This window comes from Astatotilapia calliptera, chromosome 3, assembly GCF_900246225.1.
Source record: "Astatotilapia calliptera chromosome 3, fAstCal1.2, whole genome shotgun sequence".
NCBI lineage: Eukaryota > Metazoa > Chordata > Actinopteri > Cichliformes > Cichlidae > Astatotilapia > Astatotilapia calliptera.
Genome location: NC_039304.1, coordinates 7,573,525 through 7,594,758, shown reverse-complemented (window position 1 = coordinate 7,594,758; position 21,234 = coordinate 7,573,525). Strand labels below are relative to the sequence as shown.

At 41.2% G+C, this 21,234-nt stretch overlaps 2 protein-coding genes across 2 annotated transcripts; both read left to right on the top strand.

Annotated features, from left to right (window-relative positions):
- Window positions 1-12,483: 12,483 nt before the first annotated feature.
- On the top strand, window positions 12,484-16,671 carry LOC113011768 (uncharacterized). Its single transcript, XM_026151503.1, has 4 exons — window positions 12,484-12,526; window positions 12,603-12,947; window positions 13,038-13,370; window positions 16,391-16,671. The coding sequence occupies exons 1-4, from the start codon at window positions 12,484-12,486 to the stop codon at window positions 16,669-16,671; spliced, it is 1,002 nt and encodes a 333-aa protein (XP_026007288.1).
- Window positions 16,672-18,728: 2,057 nt separating this feature from the next.
- On the top strand, window positions 18,729-20,728 carry LOC113018455 (uncharacterized). Its single transcript, XM_026161518.1, has 5 exons — window positions 18,729-18,764; window positions 18,916-19,581; window positions 20,152-20,274; window positions 20,369-20,391; window positions 20,549-20,728. Exons 1-5 carry the CDS (start codon window positions 18,761-18,763, stop codon window positions 20,681-20,683), a joined length of 951 nt encoding a protein of 316 aa, XP_026017303.1. The 5' UTR covers window positions 18,729-18,760; the 3' UTR covers window positions 20,684-20,728.
- Window positions 20,729-21,234: the final 506 nt, after the last annotated feature.

Genomic DNA, 21,234 nt, shown 5'->3' with positions numbered 1-21,234 from the left:
GACTGCACACTGTATATTCTGATCTCTGAATATCTGACATTTCAAGTTCATGATTTCGTTAAAAAGGAGATTGTATTGAGTAAACTCTGATTGGCAAACACAATTTTAAAAAGAGAAAGTATTTAGATTAAAGGAATATGCTAAGGTGAATGCTCTAATGAAATATAAAATGAATGAAATATAAAGCAAAGCTTATTCATATATGACTGAATGTTCAAATGTAACAGAACTGTCGATGTTAAGAGGTTAACAGTTCAGACAATTAGATCTCAGAAGTTCAGCAGAGATGCTCAGAGGCAGGAGACTGCCCACAATCTGGATTTGCTGTTATGTCAGTAATCCAGTCATTCATGACACAAAGCAAATCCAGGCATATCTTGAGTACTTTTAGCTAATTACATACTCCATCTGTGGTTTCTTTTATTTTTTATGGGTTTTTTTATGTTTGTCACACTTAAATGTTTCAGATCATCAAAAACTTTAGATAACACAAACTTCAAAAAATGCCTTTTCCAAATGAAGGTGTTTATTTATAAGAACAGAAAACCTACATGCTCCTGTGTGAAAACGCCTTTGCCCCTAATAACCTAATGAACCTAATAACTGGTTGGGCCACCCTTAACAACAACAACAACTGCAGTCGAGCGTTCGCTGGCAACCAGTCTTTTACAGTGCTGTGTAAGGGAAGGGGGCGGGCACTTTTTCAAACCACTGTATACACACTCCACTCACGTTCTGAGCTAAACACACAAACATCAGAAAATTTGAAATAATTTTAATTTGGTTTTGGGGGTTCAAAGAGATCCTCATAAGGTCCTGTGTTTCTACACTGAGACCAAAAGCTTGTCCACTCTTCTGCTTTACACAAGAATAGACAGCATAAATTGGGATGCCTGGAGGTGTTCTGGGTCGGTCTCCAACAGCCTGTGAGGTTAGCAATTCAGTGGCTTGGATCATTTCCAGGTGGATTGCAGCTTCTCTAGACTTCCAAGGCCTTCCCTGTGGATTAAAACTTTGAGAAGTTGTGGGATCTATCAAGAAGTCCTTCTTTTCCCATTATATCAATGAACACAGAGCATTAAAGTGGAACACATCTTCAGTGCTGGAAGTCCCTATCACCACCAACCTCTCTCTCCCTCAAAGATATGAACACAATCATCATTAGCACGGAGTGGGTTAATTAAATAAGAAGTTTTTAATGTTTTATGTTCTTCACACTTAAATGTTTCAGATCATCAAAAAATTTTCAACATTAGACAATATAGAATATAGGACCGGAGTGCAGGACTCGAACACAAACAGGTGAACTCAACAGCTCTATTCTAGCTTTATTTGCTGGGAAAAAACTGTAACATCAAAAATGAAACTAAACTTGACACATGACCAAAAACAAGAAACTCAGAGTAGAATTGGCCAGGAACACAAAGGGAAAAACACAGCACTGTGAGGGTACGACATGACAAAGGGCAGAGGAAAACACAGGGCTAAAATACACAAGGAAGTAAAAAGGGAATGGGAAACACAGCTGGGACCAATCTGACTTAATGAGACGATGGGGAAGCAAAACACACCACTGAACACAGGACACAAGATGTCTGTGAAGGTTCTCAGTCATCCAGGTCATCGTAGTCTAAGGAGCTTGGAAAGAAAAGCGTCTGGACTTCTTCATGTTACTTGAAGACGTTTCACCTCTCATCCGAGAAGCTTCTTCAGTTCTAAGGTCAAATGGTGGAGAGTTCCAGATTTAAACCCAGTGGGAGTTTCCCCCCAAAGAGGGACAAAGGACCCCCTGATGATCCTCGACCTAATCACATGAGCCAAGGTGTGAAAACAGGTGTGGGTCACAATCAGCCAGGGTTTCGGGTGAGCTCATTGTGAAACCTGGCCCCACCCTATCATGTGATTTCTCGATGTCAGATGACAGTTGGTGTCGTAAGCCACCACCTCTGTTCAAAGATGGTCGCTCACAGTGGACATAAATGGCTTCTTTCAAACCATCTGTCTTCTCTGTCCAAAATGTGAACATTGGCGTCCTCGAAAGAGTGTCCTGTGTCCTTTAGATGCAGATGGACTGCTGAGTCTTGTCCCGTGGAGGTGGCTCTTCTATGTTGTGCCATGCGCTTGTGAAGTGGCTGTTTGGTCTCTCCAGGACGCAAGACTACCAAAGTAAAACAGGAAACACAAAATAGGCATGGAGACACAGACTTTACCAGGAGGCACGGAGGAGACTAGACGAGAAACATGTAACACAGGACAGGCAAAGAAACAAAGAAAAAAATCACTAAAATACAACCAGATATTCACAGACACAAACAATACTAATAATTCAAAAAACAAACACTGAGTCAGCCTCAGGACCATGACAGCCAGTTATCACATAAATACAGTTGTTGCTGTTAAGGGTTCCCCAAACAGTTATTAGGTTTAGGGGTAATCACCTTTTCACACAGGGTCATGTAGGGTTTTTTGCCCTGATAATAAACACGATCATTTAGAAATTGCATGTAATCTTTACTTATGTTATGTTAAACATAAGTCAAACATTTAAATTCGTCTCATGATCTCGTAAATTTAAATTTGACAAAATAAAAACATTAGAAATCAGGAAATTGGGGGGTGGGGGGCAATGTTCAGAAATGTTCCCTCTAATTTTTCATGTGTCTGAGCAAACACACAAACTCCCTGAGCGGTCTCTTGGACCACTGTGAGCAACATTAGACGTGTACGCTGTGGTCACGGCAGCATCGAATCCATCCAAGTTACATGGTTTATTAAAATAATCAAATTACAGCATTTACATTTATGTTAGACTACTTTTAATTAACTGCTTTAGCCCACTTACATGAAACTCCAATTTTGAAAACCCAACTGTCTTTCTTCATATATAAAACACCCAGCACGCCCCTGCAGGCGGTTTATCCTTCAAACTCGGGTCCTCTACCAGAGGCCTGGGAGCTTGAGGGTCCTGCGCAGTATCTTAGCTGTTCCCAGGACTGCGCTCTTCTGGACAGAGATCTCCGATGTTGTTCCCGGGATCTGCTGGAGCCACTCGCCTAGCTTGGGAGTCACCGCACCTAGTGCTCCGATTACCACGGAGACCACCGTTACCTTCACCCTCCACATCCTCTCGAGCTCTTCTCTGAGCCCTTGGTATTTCTCCAGCTTCTCGTGTTCCTTCTTCCTGATATTCCTGTCATTCGGAACCGCTACATCGATCACTACGGCCGTCTTCTTCTGTTTGTCTACCACCACTATGTCCGGTTGGTTAGCCACCACCATTTTGTCCGTCTGTATCTGGAAGTCCCACAGGATCTTAGCTCGGTCATTCTCCACCACCCTTGGGGGCATCTCCCATTTTGACCTCGGGACTTCCAGGTTATACTCGGCACAGATGTTCCTGTACACTATGGCGGCCACCTGGTTATGGCGTTCCATGTATGCCTTGCCTGCTAGCATCTTGCACCCTGCTGTTATGTGCTGGATTGTCTCTGGGGCATCTTTACACAGCCTGCACCTGGGGTCTTGCCTGGTGTGATAGACCCCAGCCTCTATGGATCTTGTACTCAGAGCTTGTTCTTGTGCTGCCATGATTAGTGCCTCTGTCTTTCAGTCCAGCTTTGTCCAGCCACTGGTAGGATTTCTGGATATCAGCCACCTCCTCTATCTGCCGGTGGTACATACCGTGCAGGGGCCTGTCCTTCCATGATGGTTCCTCGTCTCCCTCCTCTTTCTTGGGTTTCTGCTGCCTGAGGTATTGTTACGATATCAGTTTCTCCCCGGTTCTTTTCTTCGTCGAATCTTCCAGAGATGGCACCGGAACTCAGTAGTCATTTTCACAAAACTTTATTCATCTTTCTTCATCTTCATTTAAGCATGCACTTCTAGAAGGGAAGACGAGGCCGGTGTTGTCCCTCTCCTAAAATCTTCAACCCTTTGTTCGTTGCAGCTAGCTTTATAATCTATCCCCTATCATAAAACCCCCACGGTGTGCTGCAAACTCTTTGTCTGTGTCTATGTGCACGAGCACATGAATGCCTACCTGTGCGCGCTCCCTTGTGTCTATGTGAGTGCTCGTGTGTGACTGTGTGCGCATACCTGTGTGTATGTGTGAGTGCTCACGAGTGAGTGTGCGTGTGGATGTGTGTGCGTAACAGTTAAAACACTGTGGGTGTAGGTACTCCCTAGAGGTCATAAAACTCTCTCTTTGTTCTACTTTCACAGTTCAAGTGGGGGAGGGGTACAATCTACTCCTAAGTTCACGACACAGTCAGCCTTTATTATATTGAGGGCAGTGTCTCTACATTCTATGTTAACACATTTCTAAACTCTAAACCAGCTAAATATTCTACAAGTCCCCCTTTTTTATCTGCTCTATGGCAGATAAAACTAAACTAAATCTTTCACCAAAATGTTTCCATACTGTGACTCCCCATTTCCCAAAAGTGGCATCATGGTGTGTGCCTTTGTATCAGAGTCTCCCACAGCACGATTGATGAGTCTTACAAGCAAAGCTCTGATACAAGGCACACAACAACACCAACATGTCACTAATACTGCAATAAAAACAGACAAAGAAACCATAATTAACATAATAAAACCTTTCCATTGCCCAAAGACAGAGGTCATCGACGCTTCCAGCGGGTCATCTAATCCCGAATGCTCCTACATTGCGGTGGACGTCTTTAGGCCTTCCAGAACTCAGATCACAGAGCCGTCAGGAACTGTGTTATTTGAAATAAAAATACCATACATATCCCCAAACATCGCACAAACGCCCCCTTTTTATCCCAACAACATATCTAACGCCATCCGTTTTTGTACGCGAGATTTTGGACCCTTTAACGTAGTCCAACTCTGCACTGCCATAATAATCAAAACGCTCATCTGATTTACCTGTTTCACTACGTTTGGTTCGCTTCACCGTGGCCTGTGATAGTGGAGTCGCTGGAATGGATTCAGGTCTGTCTCTGGGCAATTCACTTATAAAAAATCACAGTTAAAATAACAACAGTCACACCTAACACTACCTTTTCTCTCCAATTCCCCCTCAACCAGCCTAGAGAAGTTGACATGATTTAACTGTAGATAAAAGGCTCGTCTGTTTACATCTCTCCCTCACAGAAGGCTTCCCTGCAGAGCATCAAATCTGCATGGCAAAGTGAGACACTTCAGGTGATCTTCATCCTTGGGAAAAATGGTGTCAACTATTTCCCAGTCTCCTAGTATTTGTGCCTCACACAGAATCACAATTCCATCACTGGACTTCCTCTTCGCTGTCACTTTTAGAGCTTGGCACGCTCTCTCCATCCCTCGAGTTTTCATGTTCCAACGCTGCTGAAGATTTAAGGCAGAGCACGTCGTACACCTTAGTTGTCTTCCTCAGCGTCAACGTTGAGTCTCTCATTTTATTTAAGATTTTGCTGTGGGAAGTCTCCTCTTGATCTCCTGGAAGCTCAGTAGCACAGCTCTCTGTGTGATGTCTGCTATGCTGAAGATGATCTCTGATCCTCCTGAAGCGAGGTTCCAGCTTGCTGGAAACGCATCTCCATCCATCCAATCCAGATGGTGGTTCTTCTCTTTCTGATGCCGTTTGCCCACAGCGCTGCTGGACCTCTCTGCTCAGGACTCTGGTATTGTCTCTTGGACTTCTGTCCACTGTTGATGTTCATGCTCGTGCTTCTGGAAATGCACTCGGTGTCTTCAGGGAGAGATTAGCTTCCTTGGAGCCTGCTTGTTCAGGATGAGGACGGGAAGCTGCAAAACAATTCAGCCAAAAAATTCTGGCCGGGCGGTTCTATTTTTTAATGATTTTAACCTATAATTTTCTTCCGACTGCTGCCCGTGGAGAATTGATCCAGGTCCGTTCCCCACCTGTAATCGACAGACTGAGAGACTTTCATTAATCACTGTGACTGCATATGTTTTCATCACTCCTAAAGCAACACATCTCTGCTTATTTTGTTTTGAACTCTACTGACTTTAAACCCCAAAAATGAAATTTATTTTTGTTCTTAACTGCAAACACAAAAATCTTCTTGATGTTGTTGTTAATTATTTTCATCCACCACACTCCAAATTATGTTTTCTTTTGTGTCCAGCAGGGGAAGAAGGTGACCTGTAGCGTCACTGCTTCCCCCAATTGGAGACAATTTCCCACTCACACTTCCACACTTTTTATTTTCTTTGTTTTCATCATTTTCTTTTTTTTTTATTACCCCATTGTTTTACACCCACACATTAACCTGTTAACTCACTCCTCCAACCTCATCTTCCTTTCACCCCAACAGCTCTCATACAGTCAGCAATCAAATTCTCCATTCATCCTTGAGTACTTGGTCACCTTTAAATGTCACTGTTAATTTTATCAATTTGTTTATCATTACTTTAACACTAATCCACTGTTTATTTTCTTTCTTTATTTTCAGTTCACTTTCTCCTATTTGATCACTACGATTTCTTGACTATTTATTATTTCACAAAAATCAACTAATCTACTTTGTCTCCCTTTTTGTCATCAAGGAATTCACACACACTCACAGGCTGGTCACTAGCCCCCACCTTTTCTTTCTCTCTCACACACACGCACATTTTACTCTTCGTTCGTTCCACCTGTGATCCCGCCTCTCGAGGCTGGCTCACACACACCTCATGCTTCTCGCAGTCCCATTCAAACTTTCTGCGAGACACTTCTGCTGATTCAGGAGAACGCTCTAAGCGGCACACAGAGCGGGGTGCCGTCCGCTCGCGCACCTCACAAATTATTCAAACTGCGCCACGGACTTGATACCGCGGTTTCTTTTCCCCTAAAAAATATAAAACCAAATTAAACCCCCAATTGACTTCATAGTTTGTAACAATTCGCGACACGGCCCCCCTGCCGCGATTTCTGCACACCACAAACACACACTTTTAGACACGAATTCTTTTGTTACTTTAATTGACTCCCGTACTTCAGACGAGACACCGACTCTAACGGCGCTTTCACACACACTACACAGTCAACACACACTGCAATTAATGGGCCTAGCCAAGCAGTCATTCTCTCACTAAACAAAGCCACTCGCCCCCACTCTCATGCACGTTATCAACCACGACTAGGATCCAACACCTAGCTTTAGTTATTTAAGGCGTCCCCAGTGCCCAGGTTACCAACCTGGCTCCTGTCCCACAGGACCCAACGACGCGTCCGAAGATGGGTTGAGTTGCCAAACTCAGAACATATACACGGCCCTCAGCCGCCACAAAACCTTAAACCCCGCTTTCTAACTAATAGTAACACACATTTCCTGCTTTAATGCACGGGGACGGATCACACACCGCCACTTTTCTAATAACTAAAACGGATCAAACACCGCCACTTTTTCTAATAACTAAAACGGATCAAACACCGCCACTTTTTTTTTTTTTAATAACTAAGACGGATCAAACACCGCCACGGATGAAACACCGATTCTATTAATCCATAACAAACGTCTCCTGCGTTAACGCACCGAGATGTCCTCACGGGGCGCTAAACATCAACCTGAGTTCTTATCAAAAGCCTCTTGCTTTAGACGCGCACAGTACGTTAAACATCAACCTGTAGTTCTTAGCAATCACGGGCAGGGCGTACGTGTTGATGGACCGGATCTTGTTCTTACCATTCAGCTGACTCCTCAGGACTTGCCTGACCCTCTGCAGGTACTTGGTGGTTGCAGCCTTGCTAGCGGCCTCTTCATGGTTCCCATTTTCCTGCGGGATCCCCAGGTACTTGTAACTGTCCTCTATGTCTGCAATGTTGCCTTCTGGTAGTTCAATCCCCTCAGTTCTGACTACCTTCCCTCTCTTTGTTACCATCCGACTACACTTCTCCAGTCCGAACGACATTCCAATGTCATTGCTGTATAGCCTGGTAGTGTGGATCAGTGAACTGATGTCTCGTTCACTCTTGGCATACAGCTTGATGTCATCCATGTACAGGAGGTGGCTGACAACTGCTCCGTTCCGTAGTCGGTATCCGTAGCCAGTCTTGTTAATGATCTCACTGAGGGGGTTCAGGCCTATGCAGAACAGCAGTGGGGACAGAGCATCTCCTTGGTAGATCCCACACTTGATGGTGACTTGTGCTATGGGCTTGGAGTTGGCCTCTAGTGTTGTACGCCACATCCCCATTGAGTTCCTGATGAAGGCTCTTAGGGTCCCATTGATCTTGTACAATTCTAGGCATTCCAGTATCCAGCTGTGGGACATTGAGTCATAGGCCTTCTTGTAATCAATCCAGGCAGTGCACAGGTTGGTCAGTCTGGTCTTGCAGTCTCGGCTGACTGTTCTGTCTATCAGTAGCTGGTGTTTTGCGCCTGTGGTATTTTTGCCAATTCCTTTCTGTGTCCCACTCATGTATTGATCCATGTGCCTGTTCATCTTAGCCGATATGATGCCTGACAGGAGCTTCCATGTAGTACTGAGGCAGGTTATTGGTCGGTAGTTGGAGGGGACCGGTCCCTTCTTGGGGTCCTTGGGGATCAGGACCGTCCGACCTTCGGTTAGCCATTCCGGGTGTCTCTCGTTAACTAGCAGCTGGTTCATTTGTGCTGCCAGACGCTCGTGGAGTGCAGTCAGCTTCTTCAGCCAGTAGGCGTGAACCATGTCAGGCCCTGGTGCTGTCCAACTCTTCATACTGGAGACCCTTTCTTGGATATCTGCCACTGTGATGGTTACTGGACCCTGTTCAGGGAGGTCGCTGTGGTCTGCCCTCAGATCCACTAGCCACTGAGCATTGCCGTTATGGGTTGCGTCCTTCTCCCATATGCTCTTCCAGTATTGCTCCGTCTCCAGCCTTGGTGGTGCTGTTCTCTTATTATTATTGTTCCCTTGCCACTGAGAGTACACCTTTGCTGGTTCTGTGGAGAACAGCTGGTTTATTCCCCTGCCTTCTATCTCCCTGGTGTACCTCCTCAAGTGGCTGGCCAAGGCTGTGAGTCTTTGCTTGGCAGTTTCCAAGGCCTCAGGTATGGACAGCTTGCTGTATTTCTTATGCACCTTCTTTGTCGCACCTTTCTGCAACTCCGTTAGTTGGCTAACCTCCCTCCGTGCTACTTTGATCTTGCCCTCTAGCCTCCTTCTCCATGGAGGGTACTGCCCCTTGTGGCTGTTCAACTTGTAGCCAAGCATCTCACTGATCACTGCTGCCATATTGTAGATCAGCTTCTTAGTGTCGGTAATCGTGGTTGTAGGTATTGTCTGTAGTGCTGCATTAACAGATTGGGTACATAGCCCCAAGTGCGATAGGAGAAGGATCGTTGAGTGCGAGAGGAACTGACCTGAAATAGGATATATATATATATATATATATATATATATATATATATATATATATATATATATATATATATATTAGGGGTGCAACGATACTCGTATCGATATTGAACCGTTCGATACAGTGCTTTCGGTTCGGTACGCATATGTATCGAACAATACAAAATTTTTAATTTATTTTATCAACTTTTCTTCTGATGATGCTGTCTGTGTTGAGCGCTCAGTGGATCTGCGCTCGACAGTGCAGCCTAGGCGCAGTAGTCGAACGCAGATTCACTGAGCGCAGGGCAAGCTAGCGAGACAGAAGTTAAGCTCTCCTTCCAACATGGCAAATTGAACCTCCCCCACCCTCATTCAGATCTGGCGTTTGGAATTATTTTGGTTTTCATGTGACGTATGACCCTGAAGGTAAGCGGGTCATGGACAAAAGTAAAACAGTATGTTGGATGTGCCATGCAATGCTCAATTACATTGGTGGGAACTACTGCGTTAGCGCAGTTAGCTCATTAACGTGTTGACGCCGTCCAGCCCCACGAATGGGGCGATCCGCGGTAGCTCGTTAACAGAGATTTGCTGTGTTGTGGCGTTAACGTCATTTCAACGAGATTAACGCTGACAGCACTAGAGGGAACAAAACGAATATGACTGCACATTTACTCTGACATCATCCTAGTGCGAAGACAAGTGGAAGCAGACAAAAACAACAAGCACGCATGCTACAAACTTTACCCGAGTCATTTAGACAGCCGTTAGCACATGATTCTCCTTATGGGGACCTGATATGTTTAATATGCTGCTGAGAATATAGCCCAGAAGAAGCGTATAGTATAGCTTTTATTTTGGAAAGAGCCATTTCTCTGTAATAAACTCTCTTTTCCAAACATGAGTGATTTCTCGATCAGATAGATTTATTTATTTTTTATTACTTTGTTGTGTCAGCAACATTAAATTTAAAAACTGTACCTTTTGAGTTAAAATATATATTTATAATTTTAATAAATGACAAATTAAAAAGGCATGAACATTTTTTTTTGTATCGAAAAAATATCGAACCGTGACACCAAAGTATTGAACCGAACCGTGAATTTTGTGTATCGTTGCACCCCTAATATATATATATATATATATATATATATATATATATATATATATATATATATATATATATATATATATGAATTGTATTATGAGTCTGTGGTCTGGGAGAGATTCCTGTAACTGTCTGCAAAATACAGTATATAGTGACCAATGTTGGGCAATTAATTCTATAGTTACTTCTTCAAAAAAGTAACTGAGTTATGCAAACAAAGTGTTTTGCAGCTGTTTACCTGAAAATGCAGCCAAGGCATTTTTAAATAAACATTTCAAACTATTTACAGAACAATCAGGTGTTCTGCATCAAATTTGCTGCCACACAAATTATTTGTGCCACTCCAAAAATAATTTCTGTCCACTATGAGATAAAGGAGAACAACAGCCTGATACCTGCAGGCCTGACAGCAGGAGATGTATCACTCCTGTAACACCTGTAACATTCAGCAGTCGCCTCATTGTTCTGACACACACAACAAAACTATTGACTACACTACACACTAACTACACAAGATTTGCGCTAAACGTCGCAAATCTCTCACATCTCAAAACACCGCCATCACTCCTAAAACTTCCCCCTTCCTAAACAACTAAATGCCATGTTGCCATATCATTTTTTGATTGGTCAACATGGTACATTTTTCCACCAATAGGAAAGGGTCGGGTTTTTTTGTTTTTGTTTTTGCTCACGGGTGGAGAGCGCTTTCGAGCATTTTCCTTATAAAACGCCATTTTTACCGTTTCTTCCTGCAGTAAATATAAACAACGATAGTATTCAGGAAGAAAACAAAACATTGCATATTTTTATCATAACTCTGGTTTTACGTGGTCTATCAACACAATTTAAAAACTGGTATAAAGTCCACAATTTTTCCTTCAATTTCCGTCTGTCCTGCTCACATCTCCAATGGTTGTACACGTCGTCATTAACGCGGCTTCACTCCACATCAGCTACACCGCTTTGCTAGCTAAAACACTGGTGTCGGCACATAAGGACGCTGTCATAGCCTGTCAACCACTTGATTAGCTGCGTATATACGTACGAATGTGGATCGCATTTCAGGTGCAGTACAGTTAAGTACAAACTGAAACATTAAGTGTAAAAAACATGGGGAAAAAAATCAAATGCTTTATTACACCTCAGTATACACAAACAACAGCTGGAGTATGTAATGTGCTCAGTAAAAATACTCAAAAATACTCAAGATATGCCTGGATTTTCTTTGTGTTATGAATGACTGGATTATTGACATCACAGGAAGTCCAGATTGTGGGCAGTCTGCTACCTCTTTGCTGTTAATCTCACAGGACCGCTGAGAACTGACCCACAACACCTCCATCCATCCCAGTTTAGACTTTGTCAAGTGCTGACTCGCCACATCTCTCTCTCTCTCTAATATATAGTCAATCAATCAGGTCAACTGATCTTCCACCACACCGTATCATTCTTCACTTCAAGTTTCATTCATTTTAGATTTCATTAGTAAATTCACTTTTAATCCAAATACTTTTTCTCTTTAAAACTGTGTTTTTCAAGCACAATTTACTCAATACAATCCCGGAAAAACCACATGAACCATCAACCTGTGTTTGACACTCGTTCAAAAGTATAATGATGGGTTGGTGACACAGTTCTTATCTTCTCAGTCCAACAGATGAATACAAAAGGTTGATTATGGCTCATGTCTACACACAAAACTCTAAACATTAGAAGAGACATTTCCAAAACTCAAACTGCATTTCTCTGCACATTGATCACTTACATTTGTGATTTGTCTTTGATTACGAATGAAGATGATCAAAAAACTGTAGGAAAAAGCTCTGTTTTAGCACTCTGATCTTTTTTAACACACAAGGCTGAATGCCAAGTCCTTTAACCCCCTCAGCTTTGAAGGCAGGGGGCGGCCAGGGGGACCTCAATCTCTCTCATTACGCCACGTTACTCGACAGAGCCAATCATGTTCTGCAGTGTGATGGTGATGAACCAATCAGACCTGTCAGATGTGGCAAAATGTAGGACAAGCTGGCGTTTTTAAATCTGAGAAGTATACTGCTGCTTCATTAGGTGTGGACTGCTGTACTGAAGAAGGAGACAAGATGAAGATGTTCTTTGTGAACGTTTTCCTGATCTGCTCATTATGTAAGTAAAAGAAATTTACTTGTGTAAACTTTTGATCTTCATTTGTGTGAAACTGAGTCTGTCTGAATTATTTCAGGTGCAGCACAGTTAAGTGACATCTCTCAGCCTGAATCTTTGAAAACAGTGAAGATTGGCGACTCAGCTACTATTAAATGCTTCATAAAGAGCGCATCAAAGAAAACCGTGTGGTACAAGGTGACTACAGGGAGGAAACTACAGCTGGTGGTAAAAACTAATTCTCAGTATAATGTGAGAGAGTTCAGTGAAGAATTTGTTAACCGTTCTTCAGTTAAATTTGACATGACTAACAATCATCTGACCATAAATAAAACATCATGGGAAGATGTTGGAACATACTTCTGTGGAGTCTTACACATAAGTGAGGTTCAGTTTGGGTCAGGAACATTTCTGATGTTGACAGGTATGTTTGGACATGTTTGCATTTCACATAATTTCAACTGAATATGAACACAATGCTAACAATCACAGTCCAAATGGTTTGTTTTCCAAGGTGCAAAGACAATCAGCGACTCTGTCGTCCAGCAGCCAGAATCAAAGTCAGTGAGGTCCGGAGACTCTGTGACTCTCAGCTGTTCTGTTCACTCTGCTCAATGCACAGCAGAACTCACTAGTTTCATGTGGCTGAAAAACTCGGATGGTTCTGCTCCAGAGATGATTTATTGCTCTGACAATAAGAACAACATCTCCCAGAGAACTGACAGAGGACGAACTACCTGCGTGTACAACTTTGTCGTCAGGAGCCTGGATGACGCTGGGGTCTACTACTGTGCTGTCAATGCATGTGGACAAATACTGCTTGGAAATGGGACAACAATCAATAATGGTAAGACACTTGCAGTGCTTTTTTCAACTTTTTAAGGCTTCCACTTTAAGGTTCAACGGTTTTTAAATGTGTTTCTTTAAAGTGTAGTTTCCAGTAGATTAGATCCAAAGACAACAAGTCTGTGAAACTTTGCCAGATTTGTCCTTTTTATCAGAATGTCAGATCAAATTAAACCCTTTAAAAATAACCCCAAACCCCACAAACCGCTCAGTCAAGTGGCAGATCCTCCTCTCCGAGATAAGTGTTCGTCAAAGAAATGTGGTAGCTTTGAAGAGATCAGAGATGAGATAAGGTTTTCACTTGCCACCAGGTTATCACAGAGAACGTTATAAAGGGAATTCTAAATATGGTGTTTAATTTATTTATTTATTCATTTTTATCTGTTTCTCTGCTGTTTGAATTTGGCTCATTTGTGTAGAAAAAGAAATGCCTGTGGTCAGAGTAAGTAGCTAAACTTACAAAAATCCAATTTGTCACAATTAGTTTTCTCTAAATCAAATTTTAAATGTTAAATCATGTATCATGTTTACAGCAGACACTGAAAGCATATCACTGAGTCTGACCGTTATTGCACTGATGCTGTCAAACATGGGTCTTGGAACTGTGACGCTCCTCCTTGCAGTGACATTTTGCAAGACAAGAATGAAAAAATCTGCAGGTGTGTAAAACTTTATGCAGGACGATATCCACATTCTGTTATTCTGCAGTAACTACTAACTATTGGTATCTTTTAATGCTTTTGTTTTTCACAGAAGCGGCCGATGAAGGCGATCAGGTGAGAGTTTGTCTTAATCCATCCATCAGCCCCATGATGGCCTATCCCAGTCATCAAAGAGCAATAGATTATTTTATTGGAATTTCCTTTGTTCACAGACTGGTGATACAGTCGTCTATACATCTGTGGGTTTGGCTCACAGTAGTATCAGGCCCAGACAACCTACAGTAAAAGCCAATGGAGACGCTGTAATTTACTCTACACTCAAACCCTGACAACAGAACATCAAAGTTTCATCATGGGAATACGACCAAGCTATGACAAATAATGGCTTACCAATGTCTTGCAACGCTCATGATGGTTGCTGGATTTTGTTCTGTTTGTTTCTTGCGCCTTTAAGAGTTTCTGCAGGTTCTTCCTGATTGGACATCTTTCTCAGTCACTGAAGCTTAGTACATTTCGGCAACTTCACCTAAACTATATTTTTATATACTTAAGATTCAAAAACCAGCATGATTTCCATGGAATGTCATATTTAAAACCCTGCTTACCACTAACAGAATGTATTTCTCTTCAGTTATTTACTGTACATTGCACTGTAGAAACAAAATGTACTGTTTTAAAATAATGCTACTTTTGGATGAAAGTCTTTCCATTTCACAAATTGTCCTGAAGAATGCTGTGCTACCTTTCTTTTTGTGGGTGACTGAGATGTGAACGTGTGGAATTGTTTGCTGTGACTCTACAAACCACTTTGCTCGCTATAAAAAATAACTTTAATACATACGTGGCAATTATTGCCTGTGTTGGGCAAATGCTCTTCTTTGCACTGTTACATTCAAATACCAATATTACTGAGAGACAGAAATAGGTTGTGGAGCTCAGCTCCTGAAAACACATCTGTATAAACTGCACACTCATTACTGACTTTTCAAATAAAAAGCCACTCATAGGCAGCTATCACACTTATTCTCACGTGATTGATACATTGTCCACAAAAACAAACTATTTTCTATTATTCATTTTACATCTCTCCTCCAAAAGTGTGCTTTAAAATGGGCACTCCAAAAGAGGAGGGTCCACACCTTAGTGTAAAAAATTTGTTTGAAAAGTTGCCATCATAGTTTTAAGAACGTACAGGTCAGACAGCACAGGCTATCATTAGTAATACGACAGATTCTTGGTCACATCTCCCACAGAAGGACAAAAACTTTCAAACCCCACTCAGATGGGATGCTAACACAGTAAACTGTCGTCTTTGTGGGAATCATTGACACAAAGTTGATTTGCAGTCTGTCTGAGGGCTCAAACATTCTGTAAATTTTATCCATCTATTTTACATTTTCAAAACGTAATTTTGATTAAGTTTTTGTATTTCAGGAGATGAAGATACGATAGCTATGAAAAGAATTATAACTTAACTATACAAGTCAGATGTCTTGATGCATGCTCAATCATCCAGGTAACAAAATCCCAAAAAGTTATTTCTGTTCATCTGGACGTAGCCATGAGAGAAATGTTTCATCACTCATCCACTTGACCTCTTCAGTCTCAGCTGACTGCTGATTTTCCCAACCGTAAAAACGGTACATTTGCATAATGACTGAAACTGGCACCACTGACTAACAATGACATCAGTTTCATGATCTGTTTATGAAGTTGGGGAAACCTGCAGTCAGCTGAAACTGAAAAGGTCACTTGGCTAGCTGTCAACAGTCTGGTTAACAGCTAGCTGGCCTGGAGTGCACTTGCAACATATGGTAACATGTTATTATAGCAACCTAATTATTTCCATTATTTCCTTCACGCAAGATCTCACCCCATGGGGTCAAAATAATCACAAGAACAGTGAGCAAAAATCTCAGAACCACATGGGAGGACTTTGTGAATGACGCGCTGAGAGCTGAGGCCAAAGTAACAAAAGCTTCTATCAATAACACGCTACGCCACCAGGGACTCAAATCCTGCAGTGCCAGTTGTGTCCCCCAGCTTAAGCCAGTACATGTCCAGGCCTGTGTGAAGTTTGCTGGAGAGCATTTGGATGATCGAGAAAAGGATGGGGAAAATGTCATATGGTCAGATGAAACCAAAATAGAACTTTTTGGTAAAAATTCTACATGTTTGGAGGAGAAAGAATGCTGAGTTGCATCCAAAGAACACCATACCTACTGTGAAGCATGGGGGTGGAAACATCATGCTTTGGGCTGTTTTTCTGTAAAGGGACCAGGATGACTGATCCATGTAAAGGAAAGAATGAAGGGGGCCATGTATCGTCAGATTTTGATTGAAAACCTCCTTCCATCAGCAAGAGCATTGAAGATGAAACATGGCTGGGTCTTTCAGCACGACAGTGATCCCAAACACAACGCACGGGTAACAAAGGAGTCGCTTCATAAGAAGCATTTTAAGGTCCTGGAGTTGCCTAGTCAGTCTCCAGATCTCAATCCCATAAAAAATCGTTGGAGGGAGTTGAAAGTCTGTCTAGCCCAGCGACAGCCCCAAAACATTACTGCTCTAGAGGAGATCTGCATGGACGAATGGGCCAAAATACCAGCTACTGTGTGTGAAAACCTTCTGAAGACTTAAAGAAAACGTTTAAACATTTGAATGGTTTGTAATAAAGTACTGACATTAAGTCTTGTTATTGAGCAAATACTTATTTTCCACCCTGATTTGCAAATAAATTCTTTAAAAATTAGACAATGTGATTTTCTGAGGGTGTTTTTTCTAATTCTGTCTCTCATAGTTGAGGTATATCTATGATGAAAATTACAGGCCTCGCTCATCTTTTTATGTGGGAGAACTCGCACAATTGATGGCTGACTAAGTACTTTTATGCCCCACTGTAGCTGTGTGGAAGATCTAATGCAATTTTACAAAGTTTTGACCATCTTAAAATATGATGTCTCTTATAGATGCATATCTCAAAACCAAAACAGCATGAAATGCAGTGGTGAAAGTATTTTTCAACTACACCTTAAATGTAGTTGGTGAAGTGTGAACAGGAATAAATGTGTGAAAACAGTCGCCCACGACCACAAGAGGCTTTACACTTTGCAAAAGTTATGACACAACACAAAGAAATTAGTGTACAGTTTGTTTACTACGGTTAAAAAAAGCAAAACCAAACAAAACCACTGAGTAGAAACAATGTAATGTAATGGTGAGAAATAGATGCTGACACAGACAAACACAAAAAACTCATCTGATCTATTAATACTCCTGTGTAACCAGTGACTTGAGTGGAGGGTGCAACCTTTAAAGTAGCCAGCGCATAGCAGTTGACTTTTGTTTTGAGTCCTGTGGTGAATAAGGTGAGAACAGGTTTCCACTGGTGGAAACTTGAGACCTAGCTTGTGTACAGGAAGGCTGGCCTGTGGCTTCTAGGCCACAGTGTGCTCAAGTTCAGACAGAAGAGTCAAGGGAAGCCATTTTGTGTATTGCGTGTTACCTCATTAGTGGCAACAACCCTGTTTAGAAAATGTCTGAACGGAGTAGCACGTTCATGTTTAATGCAGTGGGAGATGCAGTATTGAAGTGAATACCATGTTACATTCAGCTTTCCATGAACTGAAGCGCTCCTTTATTTACTTTGGCAAACACTTTACAGTGTTTTAATCACTAAATGTACTTGATACTGTTTAACATAATTTACAGTGAAGTGGTTTATAAAGTGATGAAATAAAACCAAGAGATGGACATCATTGACATCATACTGTTGATGTCTATCGACCAGTGAACAGTCTTAGGCGTTCCCTTACCAATGCAATCACTGATAGCAATTATAAGTGGTGCTATGTTGCTTGAATTGTGCACTGGCTTCTTGAGATTATCCAAATGGGTCAGATGTCAGTTGTCTCATTTCAGTTATGTGTACCCATAACCAACTCAAATGTGTCCATTGAAAAATGAAGGTGACTAATTAAAAAAAAAAAAAAAAGACATTCATGTCCTAAACTACACTTGAATCATGAACATTTCTGATGCTGCTAAGCTAATCAAACCAACAAGACTCCAACTCCCACCCTCGCTATGGGCCACTGTGATATTTTCCATGTATGGTATATTATTTCTATGTGATTCTTATTCTAGTGCAGAGCTGTCAAACATATTCCCTGACCTGAAGGTTTAATCTAATCCACCAAATAACTTTGCAAAATGTAAAAATTAAAGTTACACTGCTAACAATGCCAATTCAGTGAAAACACTGCTTGTCCCGCTGCTGGACTGTACTAATATTACCAAGCAGGGATGTAATTTTTTTAAATTTCCTCATTTCTCCTTTATTTGTGGGTTATAACAAAGTTAAACGCTATGGTTTTGTTTAATTACAAAAACTTACCTTTTGAAGCTTTTGTGAAGTTGGATATAACTTTATAATGTTTTATATTTTATACATGTAATCATAGTTAATTGACTTAATAGAAATATTGTTGGAATTGCAAATAGATATTGAATTGTATAAATATATATAACCATGCAATCTATTGCTAAGGAGAGAGTTTATTTTGACTGTTTCCAAAATAGGACCTTCAGACTGACTGGCCAATCAGACACAGTCTTCTCTGTGAAGAGTGGAAAACGTATACAGATTGTGTTCATTCCTCACAGCATTTGAAGCACGATGACACCTCCAACCTGTGCTTTGTATTTCATCTGTCTGTTCGTGGCAAATATGGGTAAGTTGTGCTTTGTACCTTCTTCTTGTTCATTTTAACCTAAAACCAACATGTTTGCTTGTTGCATTCTTATGGTGGAAGATGCATATTTTGGATATATATTACATTTATTTTCACATTTATGTGATTTGTGTCCTCATTTTCTCCTCAGCTCATACAACGCTCTTGAAAAATACAGCATTACATTTTAAACCAGCCCATGTTGGGGAAACTCTGACTTTTGAATGCCAATGTGAAGACAAATCAGCAGTGATGCTTTACTGGTATAAGCAAACTTTAGGAAATAGACCAAGGCTGATGTCTACATACTACAAGCACAATCATAATGGTACTTTTCAGGATCCGTTCAACATTTCCCGTTTTTCACTGGGTACTGGAAACTTACTGAAGATATCAGATTTGAGAACTTCAGACTCAGCTACTTACTACTGCGTAATGAGCAATTTATATGACTTTAAATTTTGTGAAGGCACAATTGTCAGTGTAAAGGGTTCAGATCAGAACATCCAAGCTTTAGTCTACCAGTTGTCATCTGAAACCCTACAGCCAGTGCACTCTATGGTTCTGAACTGTACAGTACAACCTGGGACCTGTGATGGAGAACACAGTGTTTACTGGTTCAGAAAGGCTGAAGCAACTCTTCCAGGAATCATTTACACCAATGGAAGCAGGAACAATCCCTGTGAGAGGAAACCCAACACACAAGGTAGCACCTGTGGGTACAACTTGCCGATGAAGAGCCTGAATCTTTCTCAGCACTATTGCGCTGTGGCCTCATGTGGACACATACTGTATGGAAGTGGGACTGCAGTGAAGGGTAAGTAACTTTGTAGGATTAATTCCTTAAAGCATAAAAGTAGATCTAGATATAATACGTACAACCCATCAAGAATAACGATTTTTCATAAACATATTTTCCAACTCAGGCTGCTGTTAGCCTTTCTTATCTGACCATTAAAAATGAATTGTGTGAGGATGCTGGAGAAACCAAAGGAAAACATACAGGTTCAGGAAGAACATACTGTATAAACCTTTCTGTTGCAGACAGAAAGGTTCCTGTTTATCAGCAGGTTTACATTTCTTGCTGTGAGGCATAACTGCTGACCACTTCACCGACTTGCTGCATCCGTATTAGCTGGAGATAATTGTAAAATGCATTTTCATGGATACTTTGGAATTCTGTCCTATATCAGCCTAAAGTAAATTTCTTTAATTTGGTGTCTTTTTGTGATAATCATGATTAAGACCAACAATTTGCAACAACCCCTATCAACCAGTAGAAACAGGCATGTTAGTACTGTTTGAACGTTGGTATTGTTTAAGTCTTTTTTTTCCTAAACCAGAAAAAAAAGACTAAAAGCACTGTCATATGTGTTGCTCTCTGCAGAAAAAGCAGAATCTCTTCTCTTGGTGCATTTCTTCAGTGGAGCCTTGGCATTAACTGCAATCCTGACTGGTTTTCTGGCATTCAAGTTGTACAAACTGAGCAAACAGCACAGGCGGTGCGCAGGTAAGTGTTACTCTTTTAAGGCAACATTAAGTTTTGATCATCCTGTTCCATTGAAATCAAAATAATGTTTTAATTTCTTTTGTAACACCCTCAGAAACTTCTACAACTTGCACAGAGGTAGGAATTGTTTTCTACTATAAAAATTAATAATAGCATAGCATCTTTATTCTTTCTCTCCTGTAAGCTGCTGCAGTTTAGCTCTTTATACAATAATTTCTTATAACGTCTTATACAATAATGGTGGACCATTTTTTCTTTTTTTTTTTATCACCAGTTACATCAAGACAGCGAATACAAAGAAAACCTTCATTACGCTGCTTTGCGCAACCACAAGACTAACAGATCAAGAAAAAAAACAGATCAAACCCAGAGTGAGTGTGTATACTCCAGTGTGAAGGAACAGAGGTGAAGAAGTGGACCAAAACTGTCTTTATTTAAGTTGCTCTGGAGGTTTCAGAAGAATGTACTTTAAATTTGTTTGAAATTGTATAAATGACAGGTTTGCCCTTTATTAATAAAAGCTCTTTGAAAATGTATTTGGGGGGTTTGCATGAAGTGACCAATGCTGTTTCAACACAGAATGATGATGATGCATGTCAACAACCAAGCTCAACATTTGAAAGAGAAGATTCACATTCACAGCTGTGCATTCTGCCCCCTCAACACACTGCATGCAAAATTAGCCAACCATCTTTCAGTGCTGCTTAACTGGCATAACATCTACTAAATACCAGGTCAAACTCATTATGAGCAACTCTTGGTGGGTTATTTTTCTGTTTGCTACACAGAGAAGCATCTTTCCTCTTGCTGATGTGTACCATCAAAAAGAAGAGATGCTGTTCTATAGTCTCTTTGGAGTTAACAGTAAAATATACTCTGTGGTTTCACCAGGATGTTGTAGCATCAGTATTTCACAGGTTGATTTGTTGTCTCATGTAAAAACAAAAAAAAAGCACTCTG